At 42.6% G+C, this 20,331-nt stretch overlaps 2 protein-coding genes across 2 annotated transcripts in view; one reads left to right on the forward strand and one right to left on the reverse strand.

Annotated features, from left to right (window-relative positions):
• Positions 1-664: 664 nt before the first annotated feature.
• sqstm (Sequestosome-1) lies at positions 665-7,635 on the reverse strand. Its single transcript, NM_001140341.1, has 7 exons — positions 7,344-7,635; positions 6,152-6,247; positions 4,233-4,561; positions 2,289-2,511; positions 1,964-2,166; positions 1,616-1,832; positions 665-1,400 (listed from the first exon to the last, which is right to left on the reverse strand). Exons 1-7 carry the CDS (start codon positions 7,510-7,512, stop codon positions 1,246-1,248), a joined length of 1,392 nt encoding a protein of 463 aa, NP_001133813.1. The 5' UTR covers positions 7,513-7,635; the 3' UTR covers positions 665-1,245.
• Positions 7,636-12,225: 4,590 nt separating this feature from the next.
• Positions 12,226-20,331, forward strand: part of LOC106604568 (alpha-1,3-mannosyl-glycoprotein 4-beta-N-acetylglucosaminyltransferase B) — a 171,130-nt gene continuing 163,024 nt past the window's right edge. The window contains exon 1 of the mRNA XM_045718039.2: positions 12,226-12,748. Within this exon, the coding sequence (XP_045573995.1) occupies positions 12,652-12,748 (97 nt within the window). The 5' untranslated portion in view covers positions 12,226-12,651. The remainder of the gene's footprint in view (positions 12,749-20,331) is intronic.

A 20,331-nucleotide genomic window follows, 5' to 3' on the forward strand; every position in this document is an offset into this window, starting at 1 on the left:
TCCTGAGGAAGAGGAGACCAACTGGAGTGGTGCAATGCATATGGATGAATTCCATACCACTGGTTCAATATTCTAAAAGTGTCCAATGTGATGCTCAAGGACCAGTACTATATGAAGGCCCCTGTAGGACAACCAGGCTGTGGTGGAGTTTCCATATTGGTGGGGGTATTGGCTTTCTGGGGAAGAGCATAGTGAAGACATTTGATTGGTTCCCCATCACTCATTGTGGGTTTGGGGAGGCAGCCAATAGCGGAGGTCCCGCCTATATGGACTTACCTGAGAGCAAAGCACCTGTCTTATCAGCCCCCGCACACCAAGCGACCGTGCACTGCCCCTCTACCTGTTCTACACAGATTACGACTTTGACGCGAAAAATCATGTAATGGTTGCGCCTTTTTCACTAGATGCAGGAGTGCATCTAAATACTAAGTGGCCTAGTATTCTTCTGTAGACATTGAATGTTGTCATTTTAAACATTTAGTTCTCAAATTCAAATCGCTTGAAATTTGATAATGATTTCCTCTTATGAATAATTTCACTGACACGGCTGACAAAAATACTTAATCTCTAGAGTCTGTCAAACTATTCTTTGTAATCTTAATGTTGGCAATTCATTTAATTATTTAACTATGTATTTAATGAGACAGTAGGAGAATGACAACAGTTTCTTTGCAGAAGTATTTTATTTGGCTTTGAAAGGGGAGAAATGTTTTCAATGTTAGACAATCATTATTCACACCCTTCACCTGATTCTGTTGACATTGGTAATGAACATGTATTACATCTGGTATTAAATCTACATGATACATGTAAGAACAGTTACTTGATTAATCAAACTCAATATATGATACTTGCTATTGAGTGAACACTGAAATTATATATGTTGGTTAATCTTAACTGTTTTTTACTGCTTTTATCAATCCAATTTAACATGAACCCATGCATGTTAACTCACACTTTCAGTTAAATGACATCCCATTGAAAAGAGTTTAACAAAGGTTATAGAAATATCAATTTCCATTCGGATAAATATTGACTAGTAAACCCTTTATACTGTACTTCAATGTCAGTACAACCATAACATTTAAAATCGCAAGAATTATATTCAAATCTAATAGACTTATTGTGTGAGTAACTGCAAGTGCCAGAGGTGTGAATGAGAGGGACGGAAGAGAAGGCAGTATTGGTGAAGTGGCTATCATAGGGGGATGTAGGTGTCCCTCAGGGTACTGTATCGAAGCCCCGTTACTTCTTGCCGGGTTTGGAGTAGTGGATGGTGTCCAGGGCGGCCCCGACGTCACAGTCCTTAGTGTGGAGGAGGCGGGTGAGCCAGCCACCCTCATCTGTGAAGCCCATGGCCAGCATCTGGGACAGGGACTCCACCAGGCGTGGGTCGGCATCTAGACAGAGAGGACACAGTGGAGGGTCAGTCTCTGGCTTAGGCAATTCTACTAGTAATCAGGGATATCATAGTAACCATGATGCCTACTACTAAATGGGGATATAACTACCATTGACTGAAGTCACAACTACTACTAGTAGTAGTGAGGATAAGGATATCACCACAGCAACTGCTACTTGTGATAGTTAAGAGAACTCATATCCTCCATCTTACCTTGAGGAAGGTGGGGGTAGGCTGCGGCCTCAGCGAGAGTGAGGGACTTCTGTGGTTCCTGTGAGGGACCCTGGGGGACAGTAGGGGACCCTGGGGCTTCCAGAGAGCCCTCCTCGCCTATCCTGAGAGACTGGAGCTCCCCTGTAGAGGGATCCACCTCCTTGGAGGTCAGGTGGGTCCACTCATCGTCACCACTGCCCCCTGCGTCTTTACCACCCTACACAGAAAGATGCATAGAGTTCAACAATACATACCATCTCAGAGAGGCCAATGTATTTTATTCTTCACCATTACTTGTGATTAAGTCAATGTTTAATTATAATTAAACTTTTGTTGTGTGCATCATACCGTAAGTAAATCACTGGCACTCCCTAGGCTGCTAAGCTCGTCCACCTCCATGTCCCCCTCTTTAGTCCCATCTCCCTCGGACCCCCCTGTCCCGTTGTTGCTCCTAGCACTGGGGGGGCCTCCTGACCCAGGTGGGGTCGGATTGGGGGTCATCACCTTGGTCCTCTTTGCCTCCAGCTCCACATCAATATCCACATCGATACCTGCAGGCAACATAGTGTAAGTAAGCAATTTCAGTGCATTTAAATGTAGAGTGGTCAGTCAATTTCAAATAATGGATTGATAATAATGAAACTATTATATGGTGCTTTTCTCTTGGTCTTACCCAGTGGGCTAAGCATGGCTGCCACCCCTTCTCCAATGTTCTTCAGGTAATCCATATTGGCTTGGGACTGCTGGGAGGCAGCAGATGAGGCATCAGAGGGCTGTCTGTCCCCTGGGGCTGCCTGGCCTGGCTGGGACCCGGAGGGCCCAGGCTGGGCCTGGCTTTGGGCCTGAGCCCACGTGCAGTGCCTCATCTTCCTCATCCACTTCCCACGAGGGAACCACTGAATAGAAGAACAACGACTATAGAGGCCATTTCTCCCTAATCACACATACAGTGGGGGAAAAAAGTATTTGATCCCCTGCTGATTTTGTACGTTTGCCCACTTACAAAGAAATGATCAGTCTATCATTTTAATGGTAGGTTTATTTGAACAATGAGACAGACTAACAACAAAAATATCCAGAAAAACACATGTCAAAAATGTTATAAATTGATTTGCATTTTAATGAGGGAAATAAGTATTTGACCCCCTCTCAATCAGAAAGATTTCTGGCTCCCAGGTGTCTTTTATACTGGTAACGAGCTGAGATTGGGAGCACACTCTTAAAGGGAGTGCTCCTAATCTCAGCTTGTTACCTGAATAAAAGACACCTGTCCACAGAAGCAATCAGATTCCAAATTCTCCACCATGGCCAAGACCAAAGAGCTCTCCAAGGATGTCAGGGACAAGATTGTAGACCTACACAAGGCTGGAATGGGCTACAAGACCATCACCAAGCAGTTTGGTGAGAAGGTGTCAACATTTGGTGTGATTATTCGCAAATGGAAGAAACACAAAAGAACTGTCAATCTCCCTCGGCCTGGGGCTCCATGCAAGATCTCGCCTCGTGGGGTTGCAATGATCATGAGAACGGCGAGGAATCAGCCCAGAAATACACGGGAGGATCTTGTCAATGATCTCAAGGCAGCTGGGACCATAGTCACCAAGAAAACAATTGGTAACACTACACCATGAAGGACTGAAATCCTGCAGCGCCCGCAAGGTCCCCCTGCTCAAGAATACATATACATGCCCGTCTGAAGTTTGCCAATGAACATTGAATGATTCAGAGGACAACTGTTGAAATTGTGTTGTGGTCAGATGAGACCAAAATGGAGCTCTTTCGCATCAACTCACCTTGCCGTGTTTGGAGGAGGAATGCTGCCTATGACCTCAAGAACACCATCTCCACCGTCAAACATGGAGGTGGAAACATTATGCTTTGGGGGTGTTTTTCTGCTAAGGGGACAGGACAACTTCACCGCATCAAAGGGACGATGGACGGGGCCATGTACCGTCAAATCTTGGGTGAGAACCTCCTTCCCTCAGCCAGGGCATTGAAAATGGGTATTCCAGCATAACAATGACCCAAAACACACATCCAAGGCAACAAAGGAGTGGCTCAAGAAGAAGCACGTTAAGGTCCTGGAGTGGCCTAGCCAGTCTCCAGACCTTAATCCCATAGAAAATCTGTGGAGGGAGCTGACTTGGAGAAGATCTGCAAAGAGGAGTGGGACAAAATCCCTCCTGAGATGTGTGCAAACCTGGTGGCCAACTACAAGAAACGTCTGACCTCTGTGATTGCCAACAAGGGTTTTGCCACCAAGTACTAAGTCATGTTATGCAGAGGGGTCAAATACTTATTTCCCTCATTAAAATGCAAATCATTTTAGAACATTTTTGACATGCGTTTTTCTGTATTTTTTTGTTGTTATTCTGTCTCACTGTTCAAATAAACCTACCATTAAAATTATAGACTGATCATTTCTTCGTAAGTGGGCAAACGTACAAAATCAGCAGGGGATCAAATACTTTTCCCCCACTGTACATATGCCCCTTTTTGCTCCTGGACTAAAATAAATATTTCAATGTAGTTTTAAATTGCTCAGATATGCATATATCTGCAAGTATATCCACTTAGGGAAAAAAGGCATAAACACATGACAACATATGGGTCTCACCTCAAATGCGTTGTTGAAGGGGTGCCAGATGGGCAGGAGGACATGCTCCTTGTGAAGCCCCTTGGCTTGGCACGTGGAGCACAGGTCATAGTCAGGGCACACGGTGCACTTGAAGCGGGTCCCTGCCACCGAGCCCTCACATTCGTCACAGGTCACATTAGGGTGCACCATGGGCCCGTGACCATGGTGGCCATGACCATGGTGACCATGGTGGCCGTGAGGTGGGGGAGGTCCCATATGGGGTGTTCCAGGGGGAGGGGGGTAGGCGAAAGGGGGGACACCACCGGGGAAGGCAAAAGCAGGGAATTCACGCCACTGCTCCTTCTTCTCTGTAAAGAAAAGAAAGTTCACTACATGACCAAAAGTATGTAGATACCTGCTCAAACATCTCATTCCAAAATCATAGCCATTAATATGAAGTTGCCCCCCAACCCCTTTGCTGCTTTAATAGCCTCCACTCTTCTTGGAAGGCTTTCCACTACATCAGGGTTACCCAATTGGCGGCCTGAATTTGGCCCGCAGGGGGTTTTATTTGGCCCCCCAGGTTCTGAACAAAAAAATATAAAAAGTAGTTTTTTGGGGGGGATTTACATTGTTGGATGTAAAAAAAAAAAAAATGTTAAAAAAAGTTTACATCTGTTACAAGTATTCCCAGGCATAATAGAGACACGACCGTATACAAATGTATAGCAAGGTTTGAAATTTTTTTATTCAAACATATGTTTGGGCTTCTTGCGGTCAAGTTGCAGGCTACAAATTATGTTATAATGTGCCGGCCCCCCGGCCATCCGCTCAAGAAAACAAAATCGTCCCACGGCTGAATCTAGTTGAGGATCCCTGCACTACATATTGGAACATTGCTGCGGGGACTTGCTTCCATTCAGCCATGAGCATTAGTGAGGTCGGGCACTGCTGTTGGGTGATTAGGCCTGGCTCGAAGTCAGTGTTCCAATTTATCCCAAAGATGTTTGATAGGGTTGAGGTCAGAGCTTTGTGCAGGCCAGACAAGTTCTTCCACACCGATCTCAACAAACCATTTCTGTATGGACCTCACTTTGTGCATGGGGGCATTGTCATGCTGAAACAGGAAAGGGCCTTCCTCAAACTGTTGCACAAAGTTGGAAGCACAGAATCATCTAGAATGACATATGCTGTAGCGTTAACATTTCCCTTCACTGGAGCTAAGGTGCCTAGCCTGAACCATGAAAAACAGCCACAGACCATTATTTCTCCTCCACCAAACTTTACAGTTGGCATTATGCAGTCGGGCAGGTAGCATTCTCCTGGCATCTGCCAAACCAAGATTCATCTGACAGATAGTGAAGGGTAATTCATCACTCCAGAGAACAAATTCTACTGCTCCAGAGTCCAATGGTGGCGAGCTTTACACCACTCGACCAGTCGACGCTTGGCATCGCGCATGGTGATCTTAGGCTTGTATGCGGCTGCTCGGCCATGGAAACCCATTTAATGAAGCTCCCGACAAACAGTTATTGTGCTGACATTGCTACCAGAGGCAGTTTGGAACTCGGCAGTGTGTTGCAACAGAGGACAGACGATTTTTATGCACTTCAGCACTCAGCGGTCCTGTTCTGTGAGCTTGTGTGGCGTACTTCACAATAACACCACTTAGTTGACCGGTGCGGCTCTAGCAGGGCAGATATTTGATGAACTGACTTGTTGGAAAGGTGGCATCATATGACAGTGCCACATTAAGTCACTGAGCTATTCAATATGGTCATTCTCCTGCCAATTTTATACACCTGTCAGCAATGGGTCTAGCGGGTGTACTTATGAACAAAAATGTGTCAGTAACAATGAGAATGCTAAGTTATTCTAGTAATGATGACTTAATTCATTACACATTAGTAACAATTCTATTCATTTTTATCTATTACATTTGATCACAAAAGACTCACCCTTGATGAAGAGGCGGAAGGTGTAGTCCTTGATGCAGGTGAGGCCCATGATGAGCTCATCATCAGTGGAGAAGGCGATCATGTCACCGTCTTCATCTGGGTAGAAAATAAACAAAGACATCCCATCTCACCCAGATAATTACATAATAGCTGCCAGAGTTCACAAGTAAGGACATCTGTCCACAGCTTATCCTCACTAGCTTTTTTATTTGAAGAACAATGGTTAGTTTAGGGAATATTGTTCATACAAAAGGTGTTGTGCTAAGACCAACAGGGTTGTCATTTTCCAAGTCAGTTTTTTGAAAATGCCCCATTTTTTTAAATCAATGCAGTCTTGTCAATTCATATTAAATAGTATAATTCACTACCTGGTTTGACTGTTGGAATTGAATTGACCCCAACCCTGATGCCCAATGTGGAAAATGTAAATTTTGTGATGTGGTACCAGTCAATATTATTACTGTATGAAATAAGGTCACTTCTGATTCCCTTGGGTTGAGGAGGTTTATTGGGAGTAGAGCTCTAATAGAGTTGGTATTAACCCAGAGGGGAAAAAAACTCTGTTGCTAAATTACGACAAGAGACCCCATTTAGCAATCCTAAAAGCCTAAACACTGACTTATAATCTTTTTTTTTTTTTTTAAGTTCCCCCTTCACTGTACCCCATGTTATAATGAATGGATGTTTTGTCCACTATGAACTGCCAGGTGTTTAGGCAGGGCTAGTTGAGATAAATGTAGTATAACCACCATCGCCTGTTGAAGAATGAAGACTATTGTTGGTAAGTGACTTAATTTACCACATCGCATGTATGACAAATGAAACAGGGCCTGCTCACTCAATTTCTATCTGACATTCACCATGAAATGCAATGTTAAATGTAGGCCTGTAAAAACGCTCTGTGTACCAGCTCTATCAGATTTATATAGTGCAATATGGTGCATAAAGACAAATTGTCTTGTTGAGCTCTATTTTGGTCGGCAGATTGTTGAATTTATTGCAATTTTGACACGCTGGTCTATGCTTCGACATTTATCAGTGGTCTAGTTTGTTCACTGCGCTGCGCGCGGCGGACAATATTATGGAAGATTACAGCCAAACACCAACAGCAATATCCAGATATGACAACATAATAAACGCAATCGAGGACACTACAGTAGATTCCTATAATGGTTCACTAGTATAGCCTTACCTTTGTAAAACATTTGGTAGGTGACATTTCGCAGGGTTGAGAAAACATCCTCAACCTTTTTTTTCAGATACTCAAAACTCGTTGAAACATCTTGGTCGACAGCAATGCGACGAATTTCTTTCGGCGCATCCTCCTTCCCAAGGAGATAGGCTTTGACGGTCATAGACATGGTTGAGTCTTTTCACAATTTCAGCCCTATACTCGCTCCGAAATATTTGTTGCGCAGTTAAAATGCTGAAGGCCCCCTCTCCACTGCAAACTCGATCGCTGTCAGTGCGTCGTTCTTTCCTGGGTACAGTTCCGTTTATGAACCTTATATCGACGTCACGTGTAATATTTATACAGCTGTCTAGCCAATCACAAGGGCTTGGAGCGGCTTCATGGGGAAGTCCACCGTTTCTAATGGCGAAGGTACGTGGTATTCCGGGTCATTGTGACGTCCATTAAAGTAGAAATGTAAGGGTTTCTGTAAGGGTAGGGATTAAATGGGTAATCAGAAGTTGATACATCCAGTTTTTGACTTATAAATTAATTATATGTACATATTGATTTTGAAAAATATAACTTATAAATGCCTTAGTTCATCCGTCCCCATCAGAAGCCAAAATAAGCTGGTTTTAAACAAAGTTAACGTAAACAAAAACTACATCGTTTTAACCATGTTTTGAGGCTATGATTTTGATATCATGGATGGTCAGTCCTTGCATCCAAAGCGCTGTCTATGAATCTGAGTGGTTACATTTCTCAAGCCCTATCCATAAGTTTCTTTATCGAAACAGGGGAAGGGAAAACGCTTTGTTGTTGTTTCTACTGCTGATTCCCGATTTAAGGTTAGGGTTGGGTTTAGGGTAGGGATGTCCCAAGGATACCGGATAGCACTAACTAAATGACAAAGCTCTGCTCCTTCTGTTGTTGTGCGCAAAAGGCTTCCAAGCTAATTGAAACAAAATGGGTGGGACGCTAAAGGTCGAATGAAGTTGAAGGCCGAGGTATGACAAGACACTTTCCGTACCGGAATTCCCCGCGTGAGATCAGTGTTGATCTACGCTAGCTCGAATTATTCCAGTGACTTCAAACATTGACCTTGACTTGCCAAGTTAAATAAAAAATAAATACACATTGAATTCGATGACTGTGATGATATTTGAAGACGGGCTTTACTGATATTTGAAGAGGGGCTTGTATTGAAGCCTGATTTTCTCGGTCCAAAAAAATCCCAATAGCCTCGATCTATTCTATTACTATGTTATTAATAGTCTTTATAGCAATAGGCCTATAGTAGTGAGAGAGACAGATTCCATTAGTTCACGAGTTACCTACTTCTGCATTGCAGAATTCTAAGTTATAGGGGTATAGGTTAATACAAAGTCCATAATACACCTACTTGACCATGCACCTTGTTTTAGTGCCGATAGACGTATACGAAAAACTATGTGCCCGAGCCTTCTTGGTCTACTTTCACTAAGCATTCTTGCAGTCATCATGAGTGAAACATGTTGCTCCATGGCCTTAAACAAGACATGAGATACAATATGTTTCATAATAGGTCACTTTATTTATTACTTTCAATATACAGTACTAGTCAAGAGTTTGGACACACCTACTCATTCAAGGGTTTTTCTTATTTTTTAAAACTATTTTCTACATTGTAGAATAATAGTGAATACATCAAAACTATGAAATAACACATGCAATCATGTAGTACCCAAAAAAGTGTTAAGCAAATCAAAATATATTTTATATTTGAGATTCTTCAAAGTAGCCACCCTTTGCCTTGATGACAGCTTTGCACACTCTTGGCATTCTCTCAACCAGCTTCATGAGGTAGTCACCTGGAATGCATTTCAATTAACAGGTGTGCCTTGTTAAAAGTTAATTTGTGGAATTTCTTTCCTTCTTAATGCGTTTGAGCCCATCAGTTGTGTTGTGACAGGGTAGGGGTGGTATATAAAGGATAGCCCTATTTGGTAAAAGACTAAGTCCATATTATTGCAAGAACAGCTCAAATAAGCAAAGACAACAGTCCATCATTACTTTAAGACATGAAGGTCAGTCAATCCGGAAAATTTCAACAACTTTGAAAGTTTCTTCAAGTACTATCGAAAATCCATCAAGCGGTATGATGAAACTGGCTCTCACGACAGCAACAGGAAAGTAAGAGCCAGAGTTACCGCTGCTGCAGAGGATAAGTTCATTAGAGTTACCAGCCTCAGAAATTGCAGCCCAAATAAATGCTTCACAGAGTTCAAGTAACAGACACATCTCAACATCAACTATTCAGAGGAGACTGCATGAATTAGGCCTTCATGGTCAAATTGCTGCAAAGAAACCACTATTAAAGGACACCAACAAGAAGAAAATACTTCCTTGGGCCAAGAAACATGAGCAATGGACATTAGACCGGTGGAAATCTGTCCTTTGGTCTGTTGAGTCCAAATTTGAGATTTTTGGTTCCATCCGCCATGTCTTTGTGGGACGTAGAGTAGGTGAACGGATGATCTCCGCATGTGTTGTTCCCACCATGAAGCATGGAGGTGTTATGGTGTGGGGGTGCTTTGCTGGTGGCACTGTCTGTGATTTATTTAGAATTCAAGGCTCACTTAACCAGCATGGCTACCACAGCATTCTGCAGCGATACGCCATCCCATCTGGTTTGCGCTTAGTGGGACTATCATTTGTTTTTCAACAGGACAATGACCCAACACACCTCCAGACTGTATATGGGCTATTTTACCAAGAAGGAGAGCGATGGAGTGCTGCATCAGATGACCTGGCCTCCACAATCACCTGACCTCAATCCAATTGAGATGGTTTGGGATGAGTTGGACCGCAGAGTGAAGCAAAAGCAGCCAACAAGTGCTCAGCATATGTGGGAACTCATTCAAGACTGTTGGAAAAGCATTCCAGGTGAAGCTGGTTGAGAGAATGCCAAGAGAGTGCAAAACTGTCATCAAGGCAAACGGTGGCTACTTTGAAGAATCTAAAATCTCAAATATTTTTTTATTTGTTTAACACTTTTTCTGGTTACTAAATTATTCCATATGTGTTATTTCATAGTTTTGATGACTTCACTATTATTTTACAATTTAGAAATTATGAAATTTGATCATTACACCTTCGAGGTGATACATTGCATTAGGCAATGTTCGATGCAACCTTAATCAGAAAATATGCAACCAAAGTGAAGCGTCTGATGAAAACTGTGTGAAATAGCGTTACTTTTCGTCTCATCCTCCTTTGCTGCCTCTTAGTGGTGCTCCGTCACCTGATTCTGACGCATAGGTCCCATGACCACTTTATCAAACAGTATATTTTTTTCCCTGGTGAGTTTGGTAATCCGTAGAACGCGCAAGATGCTTCTAGAAACAGATTGGTTTTAGAAACGAGATCAAATTTGTTTGTGGGCGTATTACTATGTTGTCATAATAATTCGTGGATCTCAACCATCAAGTCTCTGGATTATGACTGGCTGTATTTTTTGTTGTGCTTTTATAAATTATTGTTGTCACTCCGTGTCCAATTAATCTATCATTGTTGCCATAAGGCTTGAATGACCATGTTCATAGGCTAATTTAAGTTTATCCCATGGTTACCTTATTGATATGATGAGTAATTGTCACCTGAGCAATAATGGTAGGGAAAAGGCGCACGGTCATGGCTATAAAGGATTCTCCTAACCTGCTACGTTAATTACTCTAACCTTCTGCGTAAATTCTCCAAACCAAATCAGACAAAAAATGTAATCCGTCTAGTCAAAACCAAGACGCTCGTAAAGTAGTAAATGAGCTATGTGTTAAATTTTTCTTTCACCGCTAGGTGATAGCATTTCTCCACTAACCATGTGCCTAGTCTACTACATGGTGCAAGGCAGGGAGGGACCTGCCTCCCTGGAAGATATTGCTGAGAAGTTCCTGCACATCTTGTTGTAGTTTTGCCTTCTTTTCCTGGCAAATGATTTATGTTAAGAATGGTATTGTCTGTCACTTACATTTTATTCATTTAGGAGACGCTCTTATCCAGAGCGATTTACAGTACGTAGTAGTTAGTGCATACATATTCCGTACTGGTCCCCTGGGTTAATCTCAACCACAACATTGGTGTTGCAAGCTCCACGGTCTACCAACAGCCACACGGGGTCATTTTCATTGGAATAACCTCTATGGACATAATTTCATTTGCTGACATTATTCCTGTATTATGATTTATTTTATGGAGCATTTATCAAAACAAAAACATGTTGACTGACAAGAAAGTGTCTTGTTGGATAGGGACGGCAGGTAGCCTAGCGGTTAGAGCGTTGGACTAGTAACCGAAAGCTGACAAGGTAAACATCTGTCGTTCTGCCCCTGAACAAGGCAGTTAACCCACCGTCATTGAAAATAAGAATTTGTTCATATCTGACTTGCCTAGTTAAATAAAAAAATGTAAAAAATAGTTTGAAAAATGTTTTCTTTAAGAAAAAAAATATTTTTTGTAAGATAGACTGACTACCTGTTTATTGTTTTTCAGTTCGACAGTAGTAGTGAGTATGTTTGCAGCTTGTTTGCAGAGTGACTGACAATTGTAAACAGTTTGCGCAACGGTTTGTTAATTTGGCGAATTAGTGCAGCCTATAAAACAGGTGTGTTCCGGCCAGATGTGCAGAGAAATGCACTGCTCATTCGGGCCCCAGATTTGAATTAGGTTTATTAGTCAACGAAAAAGTGTTTAATTGACAGCCCGCTTCTAGGTAGGCTAAATAACCCATATGGATTTGGGCACATGGTTTGCCTTTCCACGTTATAGCAGAAGTCAAATTCAATTTAAAGCGCTGTCAAATGTTTCAGCCAAGTGAGTTATGGCTATTTCATTCTTGCCTCTTGGTGCTGCACTTGCGATCCACTTGCATACCGGGCTCAGTATCCGAATGGATGAAGAAGCACTTGTAGACTACCTCGGGCACTTAGGCCTACGTCATTAAATTAAATGAGCGTAATATGAACATGAGCATCAACCTGGAGCTGCTGCCTTTCACATTTCCCAACGCCCACTCGCAACGCTGTATGGCATCTCTTTAACCACTCCGCTCTGACTCGAGGAGAGAGAGAAAAAATATCCCCCCTTTTCTGGCAACCCTTCCTGGTGAGCACTGCATGCTTGTGCGACTGAGTAGTCTACCCGAGAGCAGAGCGCCGCGCAATAACAAACTCAGTCCTCCGCTCCGACTGCCAGGCGTAAAGAGGCATTTATCTCCTGGAAGCACCGCAAACGAGCAGAGAGAGCCCAGATACCCCGCACTCGGTTCGGACATGAGCCCGGGGATCCGGAGATGAGGCTCCGAAATGGCACCTTCCTAACGGTCGTATTGTTTGGTCTATGCGGACTCATTTCGCTCTCCTGGTACACGGCATTCAGCAATTCCAAAGGTAAGGTAGCCGCTATAACGCACCACGCGGCGGGGGTGGGTTGAGGCGATTTGGAAGATCTCGTCTGCTATAGGAGACCCGAGCCTACACAAAATATCGGTCTGATATCGTGTAGCGTTCACTTGCGTTTGTGTGTTTGGAAATAAGCTGCTGGTGTTGGTGTTTGATATTGGCATGTTGTTATCCTTCGACCGTGAAGAATAGGATAGAGTTTTCACCGGGTGGTACCGTCAGACCCTCTACCTTTGTCACGCATTTTCCTTTCAGCTTTTGCTTACATTGAGAAGGTTATGTTGATAAATACATCATTCTAAAGGCCGCCAAGACGGGCGTTTTTATATTCCTCAGCCTGCGCTTGCAGAGTGATATTTGGTATATTTCCCATTGTATAAACACAGCGTTGACATTATGAATCAGATGATTGCACAAAACGCGCATCTCAGGCATCAAGATTGAAACAAAGTAGCTGTAGATTATTCATGCTGATCCAATGTTTCTGTGTAGCTCTGGCTTTTAGAAAGGATTCTCCCTGCAGACGTTTGCAATAGTCGCCCACTTCGGCATCTAACGTTCTGTGATCGAATTGACTGGTGGTTGAACTTGCAAAATTCTACCTCTGCAACCTGCAAGGTGGCTGTGGATTGTGCATGCATGGATGGATTTTTTTTCCCCCTTGGTTTGTACATTTTATAGAGCTTTGAAGTAGTTGTGCAATGGGACGTGCCCTTCCTAGGCTGATAGTTCCCTCAGAGTGCTGGCTGTTATAGTTATTGACAGTTCACACGTCTTTCATGGACCCTCCATGGCGTTGGCAATCTTACACTCCCCTTTGGTCCCTGCCAAATGTTCTCTGCACTGAGAGGCTATAACAAACAAAATCACAACTATGTATGTATTCCTCTTCAGCGATTATTAGTCATCGAACTCTTCATAGAAGTAAGTTGATAAAGTCTGTTCAACTAAATAGGGACTTGAAAGCCACTGCCTCTCACAATGTTGTTGGGAACTTTAATGTATGATGTCATGATTATCCGTTTTTGTAATGATGAATAATATCTTATGAAAATGTTGAAGAAAAAAAGAAAACATGTCATGAGGCAAATTCCCATAAGATTAGTACGATAGATTTGAAATCCAGCCGTTTCCCCCTGTTATAATGCAGTGGCAAAATTCCCTGGACGTTGGTGCCACATTTCAGAGAAACCTGATAGGGTAATGACTCATGTCTATTTGTAGTTGGTTTCACTCCGATGGAATCGACCCTTTAAAAAGCTTGAGATTATGCTTCTCAGGAGCTAACACAACATTAGCATCACAGTGGAAGTGCACCTGCACTGTGTTGGGTGTGTGTAGTTTACACCAGAGCTCTAGCTGGATGCAGGTTAACTTTTCATTCTGCTAGAACCCTGCACACAAAGATGAATGTTTTCATGCCAAACACATGCTTTAGGGAATGTTTCTAGGCACACTGCACATTTATCTTCCCAAATAGCCAGTTATTATCTAATAATAGCAGTCCTAATATAACAGTTAGATAATTGATCCTGGGGGTCTTTACACTTCCCTGATTGCTATGTTTAGGTTGTGCTACAGAGAGGATATGTTGGGCACAGAGAGTGAAGCATGGACTATAATGTGAGGAAAGATGCATTCTGAAATCAATCAACTCCAACAAATTCACTGTGTCATATCAAAATAATGACATACCTTCCCCAACAACTCTTCGATTTACAAGGGGCAGGCAAGGAGTGGGAAGGGTGTGTGTGCAGTGTAGCTTGTTAAGACTGTTAACATGCCTTATATTCTGAGTTAATTGTGGAAAAACTGTGTCTCCTCCCTTCCTCTGTGCCCCCCCCCCCCCAACCTTATTTCCTGTCAAGATATCATGCTCCTTATTATCACCGTGGTTTCCTGTCGAAGGCCGTATTTCTGTCTCGTGCATCCTATCTACTGTCATGTGTTGTTGACTGGGGTATGTGACTGAAATTGACTCCTAGACTGATGGCAATTAACTTGGGAGCGAAACAGGGAGAGATTGCACCGCTGTGTGTGTCCGTAAGTGTCTCGATGCGCCCCTCTGAGCCAGCCAGCACTTGGGCAAATTAATTCAGTCAAGCAAACAGCTAAACATGATTTCAGAAGCTTGTTTGATACATTTATTCCGCTGAGGGCTGTTTCAATCTATCTGAGCTTGCCGATTAACACTGCACTGAACCTTGCCACTCGTCAGATATCAATTTAATATCAACAGTGTCCGATAAGTCAATGTTTCCCAGGAATTAATGAATGGATTGAATAAGAAATTATTCTTGATTATGATTATTGATACACAAATGCAGGTGATTGAGTAAGTGAACAAATTATGTAATGGGTGGAAGAATGACTGAAAATGAAGACACGGGTTTCTCTCTACACAACCAACCCTAAACTAATTCATTACATCTGAATTCTCATGAACTTTATCTTAAGCTTTTTCTTTTTGAAACACTAATTCTCTGTTTAGTTCCTCAAAGTGACTTTCTCTCTGATGCGACTTGGCCTACGGAATTCCCTGGAGCACAATGACTCTTGGGAGATGTGAAAGTTGGTTTGTCACTGATAGGCCACCGCACACACACAAACACACAGTCTTGTACAGCTAACCTTGTGGGGATACACAATTCAGTCCAATTCAAAATCCTATTTTCCCTAACCCATACCTTAACCCTAAAACCAACCCTTAGCTCCTAACCCTTAACGTAATTCTAATCCTAACACTAATTCTAACCTTAATCCTAAACCCTCTAGAAATAGCATTTGAACTGGTGGGGACCAACAAAATGTTCCCAGTTGGTCAAATTTTTGTTTGTTTACTATTCTTGTGGGGACTTCCTGTCAACACACACCACATGCTCGCTGCGTGGTAGACTTTTTATTTTGCACTCTCATGCTCTGTTTTTGCTTTTGATTGAGCTTTTGTTGTGGTTTTGTATAGGCTATTCTAGTGTGGCCTCCAAACAGAATGTTGTAGAAAACAGAAACTGGTCTTATCAGGTAGCTCGCTAGTTAGTCAGTGTCGTTTTCCAAGCTGTAGTACACCCATAATGTGTGCTCTGTGAATATTCATACTTGTCTTTGTCCACGCTTCAGTACACAAAGAAGAGTTGTGATTCTGAGAGCAATGGAACTTTGGATTGATCCTTTGTTCTTTTGTCCTCTACTCTTTCTCTCCTCTTTCTCTCCCTCGTTCCAGTGGGATGCGTAGGGGCAGGTATCATGTTGCTCTGTACGTCTGAGGAAACATTGATAGTCCTCCACTGCGTTCAGAAGTCCCCACACCGAGACCATGGCTAGATATGAGGGGAAACACGAGCCTGTGTGTGTGGACACAAACACCACCAGCGGAGAGAGACCAGGGTCTTCCTTTTGGGAAACTGTGTAACCCAAGGATGCCGGTCAGTTTCATCAATACTGGGACAACGGATTGCGAAAGAGCTCTGTGTGTATGTGTGTGTGTGAGCGAGCTTCCAAATAAAAATGCTTTATCATTTACATGCCTTTGATACAGCATCCTATCTTTCAAGTATTCAGTGTGGTTTCATGTGTTAGAAGTTCTTTGAAGAAAAATAATGATTGAATGAAAAGAGAGAAAAACCCACCTGTTCTGGAGGAGAACTAGACTGTTCTTTTGTGTGGGATGTTAAGGTGAACATGCAAATCAGTGGATGGTGGATCAGGTAGCATCTAGTTAAATGTTTCAATAAATGGGGTGTCGGGAAGGAGTTGTAGATGGTAAAATATAATACAAAGGTGAGAGGATGACTATTGCCAAACGTGACTAATGACAGGGTCTGTTCTCTTCCCACCTGGTCTCCATGGAGACCAACCACAGCTCTTTACAATAAGGGGTAGAACTGCATTTTCTGTTGCATGTTTGGTGAGAGAACAGATACTGGTGCGGTAGGCTTTGTGTTCTCTAGTCTAGGAGTCACGTGAAGGTTGATCTTGTGGGTTCTGGCGTACGGTGTAAATGTACAACTTTCTATCTCCTTCATAACGACCTACAATGGTCTTACACACTCAATCACAAACACGTCTTACACTTTGTCTGTGTTTTGGCTTACCACACATAAGTGGCAATATTTACTGACAATGCTGGCAAGGATGTAGTTGGCAGCAGCTGGCACAACCAGCATGCCCCTTGCCCTGCCCCTAATCCACAGCCTGCCCACAGCAGGGCACAGAGAGCCAGACAAGGGAGGGGAAGGGAACTGTATACAAACTGTGTGTGTGTGTCACTGAATGGCTAGTATCACCCTCATGTCAGTCCACACCTCATTTAGTTCCACTACCTCTAGTGAGCGTGCTAAAATTCACACTCGGCAGCTTGACTGTGAATATTGCTGTCCCAAGAGTTGTAGATCTTACTGTATTGACTTGGAAGCAGAATGCTGTCCCATGAGTTGTAGATCTTACTGTATTGACTTGGAAGCAGAATGCTGTCCCATGAGTTGTATATCTTACTGTATTGACTTGGAAGCAGAATGCTGTCCCATGAGTTCTATATCTTACTCTATTGACTTGGAAGCAGAATGCTGTCCCATGAGTTGTATATCTTACTGTATTGACTTAGAAGCAGGTTAGAGTGAATTCTACTCTTTGGTAGGTCGTCCAGGTTTTGGTTCTGCCACACACTGCCACACTCACAGTTGCTCTTCCCCTGTCAAACAGCCCAAAGGTGTGTGTGTCAGCCGTCCATGTCCCCAACCCCTGACTTGTATGCAAACTGTGGTAACCTTGACAATAACTTTGGCCTTGCGGTGGTGGGTGGCCCTATACATACACACACACACACCACACACACACACACACACACACACACACACACACACACACACACACACACACACACACACACACACACACACACACACACACACACACACACACACACACAGAGAGAGTCTGACGCTGGGGGCCGTTGTCATGAGGCTAGCCATAAAAGCATGCCCTATGAGTGGGTTTAAACTACATGCAGTGCAGAGTAAGAGGGGGAGAATCAAGTAAGAGGAAATGGTTTATGTTTCGTCTGAGTATTTAGCTGAAGATTAAATAATAGATTACATTTACTGAGCATTTCCTTTGTGCATTAATTGTATCTATGTTTACTTTGTGTAGTTGTGCACTAAACTGTCTTATTTCCGGCAATGCATCAAGGGGAGATTTCCGACCAGGGTAAATGGAAAGTACAGTGCCTTTAGAAGGTATTCATGTCCATTAATGTATTCCACATTCTTTTGTTAGTCTAAATAAAACATTTATTAAATCATGTTTTTTTTTCTCTCCCATCTACACACAATACCCCATAAGTGAAAACATGTTTAGAAATGTTTGCTAATTTATTGAAAATAAAATATTAATTTACATACAGTACCAGTCAAAAGTTTGGACACACCTACTAATTCAAATTAAATCAAATCAAATGTTATTTGTCATATGCGCCGAGTACATCCGGTGTAGACCTTACAGTGAATGCTTCCTTACAAGCCCTTAACCAACAATGCAGTTTTAAGAAAAATAAGTGTTAAGTAAAAAAATAGATAAAGAGCAGCAGTAAAATAATAGTAGCGAGGCTATATACAGGGGTTACAGGTACAGAGTCAATGTGCGGGGACACAGGTTAGTTGAGGTAATCTGTACATGTAGGTAGAGTTACAGTGACTATGCATTGATGATAACCAGAGAGTAGCAGTAGCGTAAAAGAGGGGGTGGGGGGTCTTATGGCTTGGGGGTAGAAGTTGTTAAGAAGCCTTTTTGACCTAGACTTGGCGCTCTGGTACTGCTTGCCGTGCGGTAGCAGAAACATCAGTCTATGACTAGGGTGGCAGGAGTCTTTGACAATTTTTAGGGCCTTCCTCTGACACTGCCTGGTATAGAGGTCCTGGATGGCAGGAAGCTTGGCCCCAGTGATGTACTGGGCCGTACGCACTACCCTCTAATGCCTTGCGGTCAGAGGCCAATCCGTTGCCATACCAGACAGTGATACAACCAGTCAGGGATTTTCACTGGTTTTTCTTTGTTTTTACTATTTTCTACATTGTAGAATAATAGTGAAGACATCACAACTATTAAATAACACACATGGAATAATGTAGTAACCAAAAAAGTGTTAAACAAATCAAAATATATTTTAGATTCTTCAAAGTAGCCACCCTTTGCCTTGATGACATCTTTACACACTCTTGGCACTCAATCAGCTTCACCTGGAATGCTTTTCCAACAGTCTTGAAGGATGCTTTTGCTTCACTCTGCGGTCCAACTCATTCCAAACCATCTTAATTGGGTTGAGGTCGGGTGATTGTGGAGGCCAGGTCATCTGATTTAGCACGCCATCACTCTCCTTCTTGTTCAAATAGCCCTTACACAGCTTGGAGTTGTGTTGGGTCATTGTCCTGTTGAAAAATAAATGATAGTCCCACTAAGCGCAAACCAGATGGGATGGCGTATCGCTGCAGAATGCTGTGGTAGCCATGCTGGTTAAGTGTGCCTTGAATTCTAAATAAATCACAGACAGTGTCACCAGCAAAGCACCATCACACCACCTCCTCCATACTTCACAGTGGGAACCACACATGTGGAGATAATCTGTTCACCTACTCTGTGTCTCACAAAGACACGGCAGATGGAACCAAAAATCTCAAATTTGTACAAATTTCCACCAGTTTAATGTCCATTGCTTGTGTTTCTTGGCCCAAGCAAGTATCTTCTTCTTATTGGTGTCCTTTAGTAGTGGTTTCTTTGCAGCAATTCGACCATGGCCTGATTCACGCAGTCTCCTCTGAACAGTAGATGTAGAGATGTGTCTGTTACTTGAACTCCGTGAAGCAATTATTTTGGCTGTAATTTCTGAGGCTGGTAACTCTAATGAACTTATCCTCTGCAGCAGAGGTAACTGGGTCTTCCTTTCCTGTGGCAGTCCTCATGAGAGTCAGTTTCATCATACCGCTTGATGGTTTTTGTGACTGCACTTCAAGAAACTTTCAAAGTTCTTGACATTTTCCAGATTGACTGACCTTCATGTCTTAAAGTAATGATGGACTGTCATTTCTCTTTGCTTATTTGAGCTGTTCTTGACGTAATATGGACTTGGTCTTTTACCAAATAGGGTTATCTTCTGTATTCCACCCCTACCTTGTCACAACACAACTGATTGTCTCAAACACATTAAGAAGGAAAGAAATTCCACAAATTAACTTTTAAGAAGGCACATCTGTTAATTGAAATGCATTCCAGGTGACTACCTCATGAAGCTGGTTGAGAGAATGCCAAGAGTGTGCAAAGCTGTCATCAAGGCAAAGGGTGGCTACTTTGAAGAATCTCAAATATAAAATATATTTTGATTTGTTTTATACTTTTTTGGTTACTACATGATTTCATAGTTCTGATGTCTTTGCTATTATTCTACAATGTAGAAATAAAGAAAAACCTGTGAATGAGTAGGTGTGTCCAAACATTTGACTGGTGCAGTATCTTTAGTTTTGGAACATCCGACTCACTCAGATGACACATCTGGTGCTCGACTAAAAACGAACTTGTCTAGCACA

The sequence above is a fragment of the Salmo salar genome, chromosome 05, assembly GCF_965601325.2.
Source record: "Salmo salar chromosome 05, fSalSal1, whole genome shotgun sequence".
Classification (NCBI taxonomy): domain Eukaryota; kingdom Metazoa; phylum Chordata; class Actinopteri; order Salmoniformes; family Salmonidae; genus Salmo; species Salmo salar.